This window comes from Amblyomma mixtum, chromosome 10, assembly GCF_055824585.1.
Source record: "Amblyomma mixtum isolate Tamu chromosome 10, ASM5582458v1, whole genome shotgun sequence".
In the NCBI taxonomy this organism is placed as follows: domain Eukaryota; kingdom Metazoa; phylum Arthropoda; class Arachnida; order Ixodida; family Ixodidae; genus Amblyomma; species Amblyomma mixtum.
This window is the reverse complement of record NC_143021.1, coordinates 176,294,113-176,312,989: the sequence shown is the minus strand read 5'-3', so window position 1 is coordinate 176,312,989 and position 18,877 is coordinate 176,294,113. Positions and strand designations below refer to the sequence as shown.

The following is an 18,877-nucleotide window of genomic DNA, read 5'->3' as shown; positions in this document are numbered from 1 at the left end:
CTGCCGAGCAGCGTGCCCGCATGCCTGGTACTGCAGTGCAGCACAGTGTATTCATTTTCTAACAAACCTAAACGAGCAGAAGGCGACCGCTAAAGCGTTGCAGGTCATTCTGACCGCGACTGTGCATGCAGAAGTCTGTATTCTCCCCAGGAAATCTTAAAAAATAAATATGCAAATAAATAAATAACCAAATAAATAAATAAATGCTTGTTGAAGCGCCCAAGTGTGCGACAAGAGGCAAGCGGCAACAATATGTAATAATTTGTAAACCGCCGCCGCGGTGGCTCAGTGGCTATGGTGCTCGGCTGCTGGCCCGAAAGACGCGGGTTCGATCCCGGCCGCGGCGGCTGAATTTCTTTGGAGGAGAAATTCGAGGCCCGTGTACTGTGCGATGTCGGTGCACGTTAAAGAACCCCAGGTGGTCGAAATTTCCGGAGCCTTCCACTACGGCGTCTCTCATAGCCTTAGTCGCTTTGGGACGTTAAACCACATAAACCAAACCAAACCAAACCAATAATTTGTAAACCTGCCTGGTAGTTAAGTCAGGCCGTCAGAGAATTGGGACAGACAAGTGTGCAGTGAGATAGAGAAAATCGCAAGTGAAAAAAAAATTGGATCAGGGTAGGTTGGGAAAAATTAGGAGAGCACTTAAGACTACTTACGTGCTGTGCAGGCGAAAGCTTTGTCATTGTGCGGTTCTAGCTAACTATATTTGATTGCTAGTTAGTACTAGTTCGTAATGAGTGCTTATGTCTCAAAGACCTTTCTGGTTAAGGTTCGGAGGTCGAATACATTTACTGCACTACATATGCGTACATTTAAGCGGCGCTTTAACCAAGCCACCACGTAACTTCTGGCTTAGCTGACGCCGCACTGAATTTCGCCTTATAAGGCGTAATTGAATGTAATGCGTTACTATTAGTGACGCACACCCCGTAATTCCCGCTTGCGTTTTTAACTAGACGGCGCTGCTGCTCATTTGTTTTGCATCGACGCGACTCAATCACTGGCGGTCTAGTCCAGGCCTTGTGTCTACGCGGCTCCCGCTCTCTGGACCGCAGTTTTTCTTAGCCTATGTGCAAAATGTCTGTGAAAAGTACAGCCAGCCCGCCGCGGTGGCTCAGTGGTTACGGCGCTCGGCTGCTGGCCCGATAGACGCGGGCTCGATCCCGGCCGCGGCGGCTGAATTTCGATGAAGGCGAAATCCCAGAGGCCAGTGTACCGTGAGATGTCAGTGCACGTTAAAGAACCCCAGGTGGTGGAAATTTCCGGAGCCCTCCACTACGGCGTCCCTCATAGCCTGAGTCGTTTTGGGACGTGAAACTCCAATAAACCAATAAACAAAACCAAAAGTACAGCCGCTACTCTGACCACATCGATTAGTTGAGACCTTTCGAGCAAAAACATACCTTATCATTGATCAACCAAACCGCAAAAAGATGGGCCTGCCCCTGCTGGTATATATGGGCTCACGCATTCAGTATGGGCACATGACACTTAGCGCGCCAATCGTTCGTTGGACTACACGGGAGATTCCATAACATGAAATAAAGGTATCGCAACTGAGTCACTCTGAAGACATTGGTACAAAAGGTGGAGGCTGTATATCAGCCAACAGCTCCATCGCAATCTTTTTCTGAAGAGCATTGCACTGATAAGGCGCCCAGCTCTCTTGAATGAAGCAACTTCGACTGTCTTTTCCCCCTATTGACAAGTCAGCGAGGAGGGCAATCCGTTGGCAACTTAGACGCCAGCAAGAGGAGGGTCTCTAGTTTTCCACCCTATATGACGTCGCCAAAGTGAAAAAAGAGGGGCCTCTGTGATAAAGTATTGTGATAATCCTAGTATAACTTCTCGCAAGGCGAACTATTAGTTCCACGCAAACAAGTTCCGAAGGGCTTCGCCTGACTGCGGCGTTCGTTACGCTATTGGCTTATTGAGCGCACATGTGACAAACGTCCAAACGTCTTTTACAGGATTTTTCGCACCTCACAGCGACATCTAGAAACGTGGCGCTGATGTTCGTAGCGTTACCAACCATGGTTGCCAATCTATTGTATTGAAAAGTACGTATTGTATGTACGTATTACGTATTGTACGTATTGTATTTTGCGCAGGAAATGTTTCTTCGTTTTGTTTTTGTTTACCGTTAGCTGGATAGCTATTGAGTTTAAAACGTATTTGGTCAAGAAATAACTAAGTTTAGAGATACTTTGAGAAGTTGGTCCATGAGAATTGGGCGGTTTCAGCACCTGGCAATTTCTTGAATCTCTAAAAAAGTAGCGAAAATTTTGTAGATGCAGCTGGATCCTAGAGTTGCGAGGACAGATTGCTCACTGCACTTCGTGAGTATTAATATATTTCTTCCACCTAACTTGTGGCTATATGTATGGCATGGTACAGCTGTTCTAGAAAAGAGATATCGGAGCCAAGCCACTTCAGAAAATTGTTTTAGCTCTTCCCTCACTGCGCTTATTCAAATCGTTCAGTGTGAACGATGGCGGGAAATGGCCCATTCTGCGAGATCCAGGCCGCTTCTCGACAAGTAACATCCTACAGTATGTTGTAAAAGAACTGTACTTATGTTCTGAATTCTTTTTTTTTGGTTAGCCTTATGATGGAGTATTTTTAAACTTCCCTTGAAAACTGTTGATGCGGAGCATTGAAAGGTTTCATGCAGTTTATTCTGGTACAGTTTAGCGCGATTTGGAAGTTCTCGCGTTCTTTCTGGCTTAAATGGACCGACAAATTTTTCCTAGCGTGACGATCACTTCGAGATGGTTCTTCGAGATGGAGGCTTCGAGATGGTTCGAGCACTGTCAAGAACACAGGGCGAGGGAGACATACAGCTTACCGCGTGCTGTGGCTCCTACTCCCTTTCTCAGCGCCGCCGCTCGCTTCTGGAAGTTTGGGGCCTGTTTACATACGAGTGTGTTGCGTAGGTTTACGCGGTTCTTGGAGAGGCTTAGACTAGAGAAGTAGGCAGGCCCCGGCTTTCCGGAAGTCGTGATGTGGGAGCAGTGAGCGCGAGTGATAGTTATTAAGGCGAAAGCCTGTAATGCCTCATCGTTGTCGACGGAAGGTTGTCGACGGAAGGTTGTTGACGGAAGGTTGTCGACGGAAGGTTGTCGACAGAAGGTTGTCAGCAGATGGTTGTCAGCAGAGGTGTCACGCTTTCTTTAGTCGGACCATAAAACCACCATCCTTCCGTTCCGCAGCCGAGCGTGCTAATGGCTACGCTACTCCCTGCCAAAGCATATTTAGTTCTCCTTGTCTAGGACCCTGGAGAGTGTTTGCAGAAATTCTTCGAATCATACGGATGCCTCCCAAACGCCCTCCAGGGCCTCCAGCATTTAAGATTCACAAACAATTGTGTACTTAATTAACATCTTAACCATGCATCAGTGACACATGTAGCAACACTGCGCTAAAGGCTTTCGTTTCACCGCACTTTAGGTCAACAAAGTGCCCCCCTGAATTTTTTGTGTCAGCTTCGGTAGCTGAGCATAAAGTATTGAGTAAGCTTTGGTAGCTGAGTGCGAAGCTTCGGCTACTTCTGTATGTATCTGTTTTTGTATCTCTGTTGAAGTTTTATACAGTCGAGTTCCGCTGTTTCTCTGTGTCCGCTACACGTCCTCCGCCAAATCACGTGCACCTCGAAGAAGCGAGATGGAAGAAAAGAACCGACTTTACTTTTTAGTTATTTTTTATTTGGTTTTATAACGTCGTACGCGAAAAATTCTAGACTTGTGCGAAGGGAGAAGCCGTGTCGTAGAGATTCAAGACAGCGAAAATAATGGAATAAGTCAGTGACTATTAGTGGGATATCGAGTGGGCGCACATAGGTTTTAGATATAAATTAAATCCGGTACCGATCGTTTAAAATGACGCAAAAAAGGGACCCAATTAGCGCTTACAACATTTATCGTATTCTGGTTAACAGGTGCTGATAAGAAATCGATTGTCAGCATGGAAGAAAAAAAAATATGCTGAGGGTTCTCATTTTCTACAAATGAAACATTAAAGTTACAAAATTTAGAATTTGAATAGCGAATATCTGCTTGCAGATAGTATAGCCTAGTCCAAGCAAAAACTGCAATCGTTTTTTGGCTGCTTCAAGATCGTATTATAATTTCCAAAGGGCACAAGCCGGGTGCTGCCACAGTGAGCGTCTTATATATCTGCCCACTGCTCGTAAATGGTTGGTGTGCATGAATGTAATCCAGCGCCGACATCTTGAGCAAACGCGGACGACTCAGTCCCTTGTGAAGTCGACTTCGGTGAGTGAGCCGAGGGCGACGATGCACAGCGCGGTAGCGACCAGCCATCTGCACGTTCTCGCAACAGGGGCAGATGACCTGTCCGGTTGAGAAGTGATGCAGCCGCCGAACCGGGCGTCGTTCTCACGTACTTCTTTGTGCAGGCTGACGTCGCCACTGGTGCAGTTCGATGGTAGATTGGCGCACTCTAAGCGCGACAGGGCCAAGCTGCGAAGAGTACATATATTTAGAGAACGGTATACTCAACTGTTTGTATACCTTTGTGCAGGCTGACATCACCACTGGTGCAGTTCGATGGTAGACTGGCGCACTCTAAGCGCCAATCTATAAACGAGCTATTCGTATGATAACTTATTCAAATAGTACATACCCCAGCAGGCCACTCTTTCAGCAGCTTCGTATCTTACCCCTATCAATGGCATATAAACTGAGGATAGCTGAAATAGTAAACAATGTAATAAAATCTAACAACCCCCTGCCCCTTAGTTTATTTAGATTACCGATGAAACAAACAAGCACTGCAACTAACAATCAATTAAATTTGCCACCTTGTTACAATATGTACGGCCGGAGACTCCTAGAATACAGCGGAGCCCATTTGTGGAATGAAATCCCAAATGAAGTTAAAGAAAAAAATAACTTTTCGCATCTTTAAAACACTATTTAATTTCCATGTAAATGTAGGAATGAATTCACTTGTGTGTGTTAATCTTGAAGTTTTTTATTTACACGGTCTGGAGTAATATTGTGCTTGTTTTGTATTTGTACCCCTCACTAGCCGTAAAGGCTATGGGTCCAACCAACTCTTTGTGTAATGTTTCTTAGAATAAATAAAGAAAAAAAACATGCTGACTGACATTAAAACAATGTCAACTAGACGTTCTACAAAGGTATTGAGAATCCTATTTTTTACCCTAACAGCTTAGTTCTCTACAGATAAGCCCAACTATAGTCGGATACAACTCCAGAGTGAAGCGGCTTTCCCCCGTCAGAGGACCCTCTTCGAGCCAATGGCGTCAGCCGATTATCACGAGCTTGCTACAGCGCGACAATGCAAGGAGTGGTCCACGAAAGGTGATAGTCCCCTGTTTGCACAGTCGGGAATAGTCCCGTCCCTGCATTGTTACTCTGGCAGGCTCATGAGAATCGGCCGACGCCACTGGCTGGAAGGGAATCCTTTACAGGAAAAAGCCGCTCCGTTCTCGATTTGTATCGCACTATAGAGCACCTTGTACGATGCAAAAGTCGGTACTGGAAGCACAGATGAAGATTATATAGCCCGCTAAAGGACTGAGTTGTAACTAGAGGTTGTACTTCATAGGTTAATCCGAAAAAAACAGATAAAAGTACACGGAATTCAGTTTTCGAAATTCAGTTTTAGCCGAAAAAAGTCAGTATTCTTGGCATGGAAGGCATAGCTGCCTGGCTTCTGAGTAAGGGTTGCATTCTGTAAAAATTGAAAATTAGCTAAATAGGGATGCCACGGGCGTGACGCGACGGTGCTATTGTTGGATATGTAGCGCAGTTGTACGATCTGAGGTATTTCGCCGCGACCTTACACGCCTCTACAGACCGGAAAGCACCACTTCCTCGCCGCCGGCTAGCTAACGAATCATCACCCACTTAGAACAGTTAACTGGTTAAGTAGGTTTATCAGCTGCGCGTAGGACAGTGACACGAAATGATGCATGGGTTTCGCGAAAAAGTATGTTCTGACTACCGCGAGAATTTAGCGGCAGTTCCATCTCTGCCGTACAGACGAGCGCTCAGGAAATCGGTAATCTTTCGACACCATCGCTGCCGTGTCCACTCCTACAAAAAACTGCGCAAGAGCGAGTTAACACTCCAAGCCGGCTAGCAGTAGAAATGGTAACAGTGTTGGCACGCTGTAACGGCGTGCTAAACATTCTAGAGTCCCTCACTCCTAACATAGCCCATGATGTGGCGAAGCTTTGAGGTGCTTTCGCAATTGACAGAGGGTCGTTATACTCACGAACAGAGGGACGAGTCATTAGAGTTAAGTCCGTCGCCAGCACTGCTGTTCATCGCAGTTTGACGCAGGCAGGTGGCTTGCCGCTCATCTTGTTCGAGACATTTGTACTCCGTCAGGTACTCTGCGAAGACAAAGAGTCACTGCGAGACTGTTACCCGCAGAACAAGGACAGCGCTGAACGTAGCCCCCGACGGAAATTTCAGTGAGAACATATGCCGCTCGCCGCCCCTGCTGAAAAAAGTTGTATGATGCAATAAACTCATACAGTTTGTCGTACAAATATCATAGACTTGTCATACAAATCACAGAAAATTATCACGCAAATGTCCTACATTTCTGCGAAATCATACAGTAATCATAGAGATGTCATAGAATATCATACAAACTGTATGATATATCATACAAATTGTATAATATTCTTTGATGAAGCCTCTAGGAGGTTATTGCATCATAGGACTTTTTTTCAGCAGGGGGAACAGTTCAAATATTAAAGATCTGCAGGTAAATTACCTGTAAACGACCTTAAGACTAGAGGCTAGGCTAGTCGTTGAAACAGTTCAGCTTCAAGTTGACAAAAACACTGAAAAAATGTAAACGCGCTTAGCAGCGCATCAGAGAAGTGCGAACTCGAGGGGTTGTGTTTTGTGGTTTTACCACAATGAAGTCAGTACTGTAGCGAAAGCCACACTCAAGGCGAAGCATTTTAGGGAAAGAAACTGATCTTTCACTCTGCACTATTTTCCAGTTTCAAGGGACTGAGCAATATACCATAAACAATGCAGACTAACTTTCACTGCCAAGGATGTTTGGGTGAAAAACTCACAAGCCTTTTCGTTAAAGCTGAATTTGGGAATAATCATCTCTACTGCCCTGTGAGGGAGTAAGGAGTTATTAGGCTATCTGAACATTTGTTTTCAAAGCGTGCCCAGAAAGCGCTGCGAATTTGTGGGATCTCTCTGATAAGGGAGGTTTACATATATTCATAAGTTGATGTGAGGGCTTGTATATATCAACTTTGAGGAGGCAGTGGAGGAAAAAAAAAAGTAAACACCACCATTCAATTACAAAATAGTTATATAAGAATGCAAGGAAGGGCAGATAATTACATTAATTAGAAGTAGGCAAAAAGAACGGTGCAAAATATTCGCATGAGCAAAAAATAAAAAACTGCGGTAGCATTCGAAAAACGCACCCAAAATATTCTTAGCTACATTTGCAAAGAAGTGAGCTCTCTAGGCGATGTTACGAATAAAATCCTCGTCAAGCTGCTTAGAGAATATGTCGTCGTTGCAAAGTAAGCCAATTCATTCAGCAAGACTGGCCCACAGAGTGGTGCCAAGGATTCCACGAAATAGGTATGGAAGGATAAAGTAAAGCGCTCGCTTAACGTTTGCAGGGAAAATTCTAGAAGGTAATTCTTAGTTTTGACACGAAACCACTTACATTGTTTTGAATTTTCTTCTAAGCTGTTATTATGTAATTTTGATGCGGTGACCAGTACGAAGAACCACCATCTGGAGCCAGCATCGTGAATCTAAATTTCTACGCATACGCGGGCGGCACAGGTACTGAAATATTGCCTTGTAGTCTGTCATCATATTTAATACGATGTGTTGCACGGTGTTAAAAAAAAAACGTACTCACCCTTGAGTTTCTTCTGGTTACAAAAGATGTTTCGCTGAGAACGGTAGGCCAGTTCTGTGTAGTGATACTTGCTCACGTCTGCCACGCAGTTTTCATAGAGATCCGCCTTGCAGGACGATATCACCCAGTCAGGCCTGGACAAGAAAGATATGAGCAAGTATGAAAATCCACTCCGTGAAATGGGGTCAGCATTACAAAAAAATTGTAGGCGATGAATGATACTGACGCGCCTCCTCTTGTGCGTCTTGCCTCGCGCCATTCCTCTTCTCTGCGGACACCATGCTACTACGCCGCGAAACCCGGTGATGTGGTACTAACAGCTATCGCTGTAGAAGCATTCACGTAATTACCGCTATCACTTCCAGCAAATATAGACATCTTCCAGATGATGTAATCTGACGCTGTCAAGTAGCGACCACTTGGTAAATCAATCTATCAATGATTACTAGGGGTTAATTAAATTTATCGGTTCACTGCGTCCGGAGGAGCCGCTGCCGTTGATGGGATCAGTACATATGAGCAGCTAGAGTGACCCAGCCGGTCAGTTATCGTGTGAAACGCTGTCATCATCATCATCATTATCATCAGCCTGACTACGCCCAGAGCAGGGCAAAGGCCTCTCCCATGTGTCTCCAATTAACCCTGTCCTTAGCCAGTTGCGGCCACCGTATTCTAGCAAACTTCTTAATCTGATCTGCCCACCTAACTTTCTGCCGCTCCCTGGTATGCTTGCCTTCTCTTGGAATCCCCTGTGTTACCCTTCAGGACCAGAAGTTATTTTTCCGTCGTACTGCATGCCCTGCCCAAGCCAGCGGGCCTTTCTTCATTCACCCTCTCCTCTTGTGCGTCTTGCCTCGTGCCATTCCTCCTCTGTGCGGACGCCATAATACTACGCCACAAAAACAGGTGATGTGGCACTAACAGCTATCGCTGCAAAGCATTCACGTAGTTAAAGCTGTCACTTCGAGAAAATATAGACATCTGCCCGATGATGTAATCTGACGCTGTCAAGATGTACTGAAGCCCGATTACTAGGGGTTAATTAAATTTATCGGTTTATTCGTGTTTCTAAATGCAAGCTTTATTTTGTTTTTCAGGCTTGGTATGTGAAACCTGCGCAGGGCGTTCACTGGCTTACTAAAGCTCTTGGAGCGGTTCGCTGTATGTGCATCGCGGGGAAGCCCATAGTGGAACATGAAAAAAAAAAAGAAACTTGAACTCATAGTTCGTCCGTAAACGAAATTTCCAGACGTCGAATGGGCGCGAACAGCCAATCGCAGCGTATTTAGCAGCTACAAGGCGGATGATGCGGGTTTTGCAGTTTTAAAAAACATCGAATCCTTGTACATTTTTTTTCTTTTCTTATTGGCATTGGCTGGTGTTCCAGTCCTACATTATCTTCCCGCAACCATTAAGGAATGACTGTCTACCAGCGGTCTTTTTAAACGCCTTTTTGAAGTGTGCGATGACATTTTGCGTTTCTTATTTGTTTGTGTGTGCTTTCTGTTGCCACCAACTTCAAAGGTGATTAGGGGCCTGGGTTTAAAAGCTAATACTTTGTGGTTTTACCTGCACATCTCGAACTTTGGCAGTGCGGAGGAATTCGAAATGTACGAGTCGGTGTCGAGCAGTTCAGTAAGCCTTTCCGAAGTGAACTGCTGGTAACACTCGAAGACTTCCGTGGCGTTGCAAGTGGCACGCGGTTGAATGCAGGGGCCTGCGAGAGAAAACATTCTTTTTTTTTTAATGGAGCGGTGTTGTGGTCATAAAGAGCAAACTCATGCATAAAGTTTACTCACAGCGCCAGCTAATGATTGGCCATGCGGAAAATGCCACTTCTCCACATTAAACCCGCAAAAATGACGCCGTACCATTGGGAAAAACGGTGTCCCGCCTGGTTCAAGCGGCAGCAAGAAACTACATAATATAAGAGTAGCGCCAAACCAGGACGACGGACAAAAGGGGAGAGAACACACACCCACAACACAGGCACTATGTTGTGGGTGCGTTGTGGGTGTTTGTTCTCTCCCCTTTTGTACATCGTCCTGGTTCTGCGCTACTCTTATGTTATGGATCAGTACCGACTTGCCCAAATTTCCACCCTGGTGAACAAGAAACTTGTAGGATGTATTCATCGAGTTTATATATCACGGCAACGTGCATGTTCGTTCGGAGGGAGGAAGGCCCTCGTCAGGCACCATGCCTTTTGGCCTCCTTCCTGAAGTGCTTGTAGAGACACTTCAAATAAAATAAATACTTTTCAAGTCAGTGTAACTTGTTCAGTTTCACATAATAGTCTACAGAGTGTTCTTTAATTTCCATTTAGTTTTTAAGCAAAAATCTCGGCGTTATATATTTTACAAATATTTTAAACAAGCATTGAAATAGGTAGAAGTGATATGAGATTAAAACTTTAAAATCCAATACTTTTTTAGTTTTTGCTGTTACTAGCTAATGTATATAGCCACCCTTTATTCATGACCCGCCGCAGTGCCTTAGTGGCGATTTGTTGAACTACTGTGCCCAAGGACGCGAGATCGAATCCCCCACCATGGCGGCCGCGTTTCGATGGAGGTGAAAGCAAAAAAAATCCTTGCGTCTTGCGACGTTACGGCATGTTATGAACCCCAGGCGGTCTAAACTAATCCGGTACATTCCAGTACGGCGTGTATCATAACCCATGTATACTTTTGGGACGATAAACCCCCCATACGATAGCGTGCCAAACCTTTTCTCCATGACTGTGCTTTTTGAGAACATGCCTGCAACGACTTCTTTGACCCCTATTTTCACCTTCAATAAAATGCATAGTGTGCTGCATGATTTGTAGAAGACAAATGATCTTGAATAAGATGCCATGGCGCGAATAATACTCTCGAATACGCCACGCGTATCACCTGTAACGAATACTATTTCGGTTGGCATTACCACAATGAACCAGTACGGATAAAAGGCGTACTAGCATAACAACAAAGCAAAACATCGCAAATTTCCGATTATGGCATCATTTCCATGCCAATTTTTATGAACTGCTGACACCTTTGCCTGTAACCATGATACAGGCTACATGAGGTGACTGCTTTAACGCTGGTCTGAGTGAAGCAATGTGGAATGTCTTGAAAAAGTCTGCAAGTGCTCTTTTGCATGACGTCATCGACTCACAGTGTTTAAGAAGAGGTGTAAAGACTGCCAGTACCGAATATTTATTTCAGTAACTTAAAGCACGTATTCACACTGACCTCCTCTAGCCCCTCAGAGGTTCGGCTGGCACAAAAAAGGCTATTAGACTGGTTGCTGTGCTTTGAGGCGGAGTGAATGGGACTTTTGTACAAACAAATTACCCACACAAACTGTTGTCACAAAGTGTTCTCGGTAATGCAGATCGCACATCGCAAGGCTGCTCATCTGTGACATCACTTTGCTTTTTGGGCAGTTTATAACCAGCTGAGCAAATGCGTCTGCTTTATTTCACACGGGCAAAAAGCTTATGAGTTGTTTGTGGAATTGTTTATCTTCTCTTCTGAATTTTGCACGCTGTTAACTTTAGAACAAATTTAGAAGAGTCAGCCAAACTAGACGCCTTGCCAATAGTGTCTTCTTGCCATAAAGCCGACAGGTGGGGTTAGCAGACTCGACATTGCAATACATGGAATCGCACTCACATTTATTTGAGGACTAAACAATTATAAAAAAAAATTGGCTGTGGTTTAGCTCTGGTTAACCCTAGTTGAATTGCGAAAGCAATTGAGCGCGTCATCTCTTCCTCGCTTCGTTCTTTCGTTGTTGCCTCTCTTTCGAGCTCTCCATAACGACTAGAATCCACTAAGGCGATATATATATATATATATATATATATATACACACACACCTCCTGACCCTTTACCCCAGCGGAGCACATCTGGTGGAGCGAGCGGTGACGGCAGCGGCGTCGACGGCGGCGCCATCTGTTGGAGCGCGGCTGCGGCGTTGCTAGGTAACGGCGGCTAAAGGTTGTTCATGGGCCACGGCATACGGCTGAAGTGTGACCACGCGACGAGCCGAGCTGGCTGGCGTAGTCTTGCTTTTGCAACAAAATATTTGTTGCCAAAAGTTGCGAGAAATATCCCAAGACAGTAACATGACCACCAAGTAAGTTCGTAATGCCGGAATGGTTGGTTACAAAGAGCATTCAGAGACCGTTCGGATGGTGTTGATTTCCACGGCAGGTTCAGAATAAGAGCAAACCTTCACTGCTTGATGCAGGACACAAGATGGTCTTGTGGAGCCCTGTACTAGAGGGCTCAGTCTTAAGCCAACTTGGTTTCGACTTATCGGCAAAGCCCTGTTAGCTGAATGCAAGAACTGACAGCACTCTCACAACTGTATTACTTTCGTGCTTTAATACGAGAAGATACTGTACAGGTCCAGCTTAAGCAGGAACCTTAAAGCGAGAGAACCTTCGTCTGCAGTAGCATTCGAGCCAAGACTTACACCTTTCATGTAGGACGATAGCGCGTGATATTATACGGGAAACGCGCCCTACGCTTTGTCAAGACATAGGTTAATACTGCTCCGACAGTTTTTATTTCATGGACACTTCTGGGTGAGGAGCCCTAGCAATTCTTCGAATAACCCCTGAAATTTTTCTATAGGACAGGGCTGGTGGTGGGATCCTAACGCCCTCTACATTCGCTTTAGTAAAAGCAAAGAGAGTTCACTGAGGCAGTCGCATTAGTCGCATGCTTGAAGAGGCAACATGTGTGCTGTAGTGGTTACTTTTTCTGCCGCTGGGGGTCATCATGTTACGTAAATTACTAAAGATACGTTACAGTAAACATTTTTTAAGCATAATAATAATTTCTTAAGATACACTGGCACAAATCTTTTGAGTTTAAACAAGAGGCGTGCTACTGAATTAAGTTTTTTAGCAGACATGCCATAAGTGGAGTTGCCAGGATAAGCTCAAAAAATCCACCAAGATATATTTTAGCCATTCCACACATTCAATAGGCGGCCATTTAAAGGAAACATATTTACAGTCTGAATTATGTAACTAAAAAGGCAGTTACAGTTGCCTTTAGCGGAGAGCGAGAACAGACAAGTTGCGTCTACAATTTCATAATGGGTGAACGAACGCATTGCATTGAACACATCCTTTTGCAACGTACAAGTGGCCGTTTTATAAGAAACAGAATTTGCCAGTAAAACAGTGTAGTCTACATATTGGAACACTGAATTTTTGAAAATTGCCAAAAGAAGACATGAACAAAAATGTTAAAAATGCCGATGGTAAAATTTACCCTTCAGGAAGTCCAGCATTCAGCAGCACCTTAGAACTGGAAAATGCCTTTGTGATCTGTAGCGGCTACACGAAATCTACTGCTCAGGCAGTTCTCGACTATTTCACAAAAACGCCCACAGAATTCCAAGAAATGCAGTTTGCTTAACGAGATTTGACGGTTCAGAGTGTCAAACGCTTTCGTTGCCTCTAAGAACGAGTATACGTGGAAAGTTTTTGGTCATAGGCTGAGAACAGTTCACACGAATATTCCTCATGTAGTGAAATCATACCACGCCGAGAAACAAAGCTAAGTTTACAATCAGTTAAGGTATAAAATTGATTAATAAACGAAGAAAGTTCTCCAAGACGTGAGCAATACTAACAACAGAACTTCCCGGAGGCACAAATTAAAAAGAAAACACATTCCTTATGGCCCTTGGTTTCTGTGGCTGTTGGCTTCTTGCATATGTATGACGAGCTTCTCATTCTCCTTCCCTTGCCTGCTTATTTGCGTAACGAGGGCCTCGGTTCTGGCAGCCTTGATTCCTTAGGAAGCACAAGAGGGTTCTCACACAGCTTCCACCCTCGCCGTTCGATGACGTTCCACGTCACACCAGCGGTAACTCAGAACGTACTACGTCTGCCGCTTATGAACGAGGGCGGCGCTGGTGAGCATTGTCAAGGTTAGGTCACACATAAACATAAATAGCCCCGAAAGCAGATTTCACAGCCGTCGCCGTAGCTCAGTTGGTAGAGCACCGGACGCGTAATTTGGAGGTCGTGGGTTCGAATCCTACCGGCGGCATATGGTTGTTTTTTCTTCTGCTTTTAGAGATCTCCCATTGACGAAAACCACTAATTAAAAAAAAACACATCTCTTATATGCTGCTTGGTTTCTGTTGGTTTTGGCTTCTTTCGGAGGTACAAAATTTACGCGCGTATGAAACGAAAACATGGCAATTCTATTGCGATTTTGTTCCAATTATATTGAAATTATGCTCTAATTACATTCCGATTCTATTCTATTCCTTTGTATTTTACTGGTTAACATTTCGTATTTTGCCACCTTCGATGACGTCACACCATTTCGGCCAATCAATCGCGAGTTTAGTAACGTCGCCACTGTTTGGGCGACGCAGTGCTTTCGTGTCAATGAGCATCTAATGCTTTCGCATTAGTAAACATAGCTGTCATGTAAGATGCTTCGTTACAAATTAAATTGAGCACTAATTGCATAACTTAATACCTTGAAGGCCTGGTCGGCAAGTTGGCAGGCGGGCAGGGCCGGGCATCTTGATTTTGGATAAGTGCGAGAGGTTTCCTCCAGGGGGCTGATGCCCCGCCGAGAACGCAGGTGACTTTTGAGCAGTAGCGGAGGCCTCTGTGTTCACATGCAATGAACTAGACTGTTGAGACGTCATACCTGCAAGAAACGAAGCTTTGCTACAGTCAAAGAAAGTTGGTGGCCTTTTTATAACGCATATTTTCAGAGAGGAAAAGCACAGGAAGTGCAAAGGGAAGAAAGGGAAGAACTAGAAAGCGCAAGCAATAGATTAAACTGGATGTTTGGTTTAGTTTGGTTTATGGGGTTTAACTTCCCGAAGCGAATCAGGCTATGAGGGACGCCGTAGTGAAGGGCTCCGGAAACTGGATGCATATTCAGCGCCAATTTGATTATCGGATGAAACGGTCATTCGTTTGACAGTTTTTAGGTGTAGTGACCGTGCGACCCAGCCGTCGTATGTACAGAGGGCAAAACGCATGTCTAGAACACGCTCTGAGCGTGTTTCGGGCGTAACACGCGATAACTGGCGATAAGATTTGGTTAGAAATGGTCTGGATGTAAACATGTGCAGTTAAACTCATAGAATTTCATCGTCATTTTTTGCCTTCCTGGTCGCAGCGGCTTTGGGAGCTCCGGAACACACAGTTTGGTTGTTCTAGGCATGGGTTTTGCCCTCTGTACACATTACTCTTAACCTGCATTTGAAAAGCGATTGAGGAAAGGTCAGAAGAAAGAAACAGATGGACGAAGATTTAGTGGGATGCATACCCAGGAATTCTGGAGAAGAGCATTTTTCAACCAAATGTTGTGTACAAATGCATTTTTTCTATATATCGTATTTGTTTTCTACGGCAGTCTTAGCCATTCGATGCCAGCGATAGACAAACTTTATAAGCAAGGTTTTCTGCGCATCGCAAGAATAGAGCATTACTTTCGATATTTACATAGCAGTCTAGAAGAATGCGGTGAGGTGCTAGTTGGTACGACATTATGAAAACAGGGACTGCGCAAAAAAAAAGGACGGCACTGCATGCGCTCGTCCCGTGTGCTTCTTCTCTCTAGTCCAGTACTTTTTTTTTTGCGCATTTCTTATTTTTATATTTACATAACAGCGCCTTGCAATATTCCTCAGTTGCCTCACAATTAAAATTCATGTCAAAGAATCCTAGACTTTGTGCGGAGATGATCGAGGAAGCACTTATGCTACACTAATTGGGGAAAGGTGGTTAGCGTCTCAAAGCTTCACCAGAACTATAAGAGACACCTAGTGCATGGCTTTTGATTTAATTTCCAGCAATCGTGGTTCTTTACGTGCATTGATATTGCACAGTGCACTGGAATCTTATGCATTTCGCATCCATCGAAACGGGGCCTCTGCCTCGGGATTTGTGCTCGCGTACTGAGGTTCAACAGCCCAAAGTCATTACGACTCAGCCACAGTAGCGGACGCGAGAAAGCCCCAATGAAACGCTTAAAGCTGAGACCCCATTGGTCGAAATGATGCATTGTTTGAAACAACACGTACGTGTCGCCTAAGAAGTGTATGGAATGAACATGCGCACCGGCAGACGAAGTCGAAACGCGAGTATGTAGTAGGATGGCGCACTGATTTGGCGCTAGGATGCTTGCCTTAGGCTCGAGATCTTTATTAAATCTCGTGACGCCAAAAGTCAGGGCACTTTAGCATGATTTGTGTGTTCATTTCACTTTTCACCCCAGTTTTACGCAGTAAGGCTCCAAGAAGGCAGTGGTTTTAACAGCTGAGTTTAATTAGAATAGTGGTTTGAGTAGTAGTTGGAGTAGCTGAGCAATTTCACATTGATCTGATTTGTAAAGCACCCAGTGAAATAAGGGAGATAATTACAAATACACTAAAGCACAGTTTTTGACATTAGAAGGAGGATAAAAGCTCCAAAAGCAATGAACAATGTAAATTACAAGGTAAGCATTGAGTGACTGCTTACGAGCTGAAAAATGAAAAAGGTATTTTGCTCTTAATGCTGGCAACGTCGTATACGGTGTTCTGATGCCTACTGGTTGGTTTGGTTGGTTTATGGGGTTTAACGTCCCCAAGCGACTAAGGCTATGAGAGACGCCGTAGTGGAGGGCTCCGGAAATTTCGACCACCTGGGGTTCTTTAACGTGCATTGACATCGCACAGTACACGGGCCTCTAGAATTTCTCCCCCAAAGAAATTCAACCACCGCGGCCGGGATCGAACCCGCGTCTTTCGGGACAGCAGCCGAGCACCTAACCACTGAGCCACCGCGGCGGCCTCATGCCTACTGATGCAGCAGTCATACAAGAATGTGAACACAGTTCCTTCGTTCTATTTCTCTCTCTAGTGTTTTATTTTGCGGCCAGTTCAAAAATAGCCGCATCCCAACAAGCCCATCCTTGTACTCCTGTGCTGACGTAAAAGAAATGCAGCAAGTGAGGTGCGTTCTTCGGATGCCACTCTGGTTTTATTTGCAGATCATGATCAGTGAGAAAGGCTGATAAAGAATTCTGACAGAACTCCGTGGAGTGGTATCTGGCTTATTTTTATCAGCTAAAGGTCTTCGCTAAACATTGGACCTTGGTCTGCGAAACAAATAAGATACACTACACAGCCTGCTGAAGCACTTCGCGACAATGATAACAACAACAACAGAAGTGTTTTCATGAGAGGGTAAGCAGATAACGCTGGAGCTGTACTGGTGCAACACGCCACGCGCAAAGAAGATATAGATAAAGATATACTGCAAATTTGAGCGCAAGGAAAAACGATGAGAGTGAGAAGGGCTGTAAAAACGACGTATTGCCAGACGGCCGGCTGAATGCTTTGCTTGACGTTTGCTTAACCAAGTCTTAGCGCGATCGTTTCGATACGGGATGTGAGTTTATGTTGGAGATGTTGGAACGGTATTGATATCTTTGCGGCATCCTCTGACCGAAAACACCTTGATCAGTGCTACAATGGGCCGCAGACTTCAGCAGCCATTGCGGAGGGTGGCTGATAATAAATAGCGCATCTAAAGCAGAGTAGCGTAGGAAAAACCTTTGGGAACGCAATCTGCCAAGTATCTAATCTTCATTTCTAACCATGGTATTAGTTATGTATTCACGGTGCTTTTGAAGCATTCACTGCCGTCTAACTACCCTTCGAAGATGCTTAAGTACGACAGAGCGATTTATGACTCTGCTTATTCGACTGATCCTTCGAATGATTGATTGTTTCTGAATAAATAGCTTTATTAGCACGAACTGTTAGCCTTACAAATGAAAACATAGCTTCTTCACTCAAAACATTTATAAATGTAAAATTCAGGAAGAAAGTTTTGCGAAGACAAAATGATGACTAAATTTCAGCCTGGAAGAAGAAAAAGCCAATAATGCATCCAAGTGTACTACTGACGCATGTATTTAAAATATACGCGGGTCCCTGTGTGTATATGGCCACTGTAAACATCGAAAGTAAGTCAGACATCAAGAAGCGTGGGGAGGGAAATTACTTGCGTGCGTTGATCCGACGAAGACGATTGCACACGTGATGATCAATGCTGCCGCACTGGACTCCATGCTGAGCCGTGGAGGTTAACAATGTATAAGTGCCCAGAGGACCGCAGAACGCTTATACCCGTCTTTGCGACTCTTCGTGGAAAAAATTGATCAACTGACTACTCAGCCCACGTTATAATCACGCTCAGAAGATACGTAAGCCAAGAATAAGAAAAGAAATCTCAAATGCATTGACCCTTCCCACTAGTAGACGGGGTTTCACCGCACTGACACAAAGCAGCCTCTTATTTCGGAGGCCACTGCGCTGTGTGGGAGGTGTGGCGAGTTCTCCGGATTCCTGGGCAGCATATCTCAGCTTTATCTACACCCTGATAGATAAACGTATTTTCGGTGTTGAGTAAAGACTGTGCGTCATGGGCGCTATTGTTCGAGATAAAGAAAGCAGTGGAAAATGCGATGTCACAAGGAGAGGAGCATGTGTTGATCAACCCTTTGCATCAAAGGGGACGGCCGACACAAACAGGCTTGCGCACAAAGGCAGGAACTCGGGGGCGCGTTTTGTAGCGAAACTTTCCGCTTTAGATACTTTGGCCTCTTTCGATGTCGCCCTCTGATACCAACGCTCGCGGCTGGCACCGCCTACTAGCCTCCCGCTTTGGCGCCACAAAATCAGCTGCAGATAACACAGGGGCGAAACTCAAGTTGGGGAAAAGAACCATCACAGTGCCATACGACGGATGATACCCGAAGAGCATGCATGGCGCTTTGATATAATCTCAAGCATCTCCTTGAGGTAATTGCCGAATTAATAACTGATTGATTTGCTTATTGTTAATAAGTCACTATGAAAATGTATGGAGACAGAGCACTAGCGCGACACGATTGCAATGCACAATAGAGTACCAACTATCTCT

General features: G+C 44.7%; 1 protein-coding gene across 1 annotated transcript; it reads right to left on the bottom strand.

The window, feature by feature from the left end:
* Nucleotides 1-3,688: 3,688 nt before the first annotated feature.
* LOC149327820 (uncharacterized) lies at nt 3,689-18,281 on the bottom strand. Its single transcript, XM_089564025.1, has 6 exons — nt 17,957-18,281; nt 14,424-14,600; nt 9,487-9,634; nt 7,918-8,051; nt 6,274-6,394; nt 3,689-4,487 (listed from the first exon to the last, which is right to left on the bottom strand). The coding sequence occupies exons 1-6, from the start codon at nt 18,021-18,023 to the stop codon at nt 4,256-4,258; spliced, it is 879 nt and encodes a 292-aa protein (XP_089420151.1). The 5' UTR covers nt 18,024-18,281; the 3' UTR covers nt 3,689-4,255.
* Nucleotides 18,282-18,877: the final 596 nt, after the last annotated feature.

Coding starts and splice junctions, on each gene's coding strand:
- LOC149327820 (XM_089564025.1), bottom strand. CDS start 18,023: ATGGAGTCCAGTGCGGCAGCATTGATCATCACGTGTGCAATCGTCTTC. Junction 6,395..7,917: donor TAACCAGAAGAAACTCAAGG/GTGAGTACGTTT, acceptor TTGTCTTCGCAG/AGTACCTGACGGAGTACAAA. Junction 4,488..6,273: donor AATGACTCGTCCCTCTGTTC/GTGAGTATAACG, acceptor TACTCTTCGCAG/CTTGGCCCTGTCGCGCTTAG.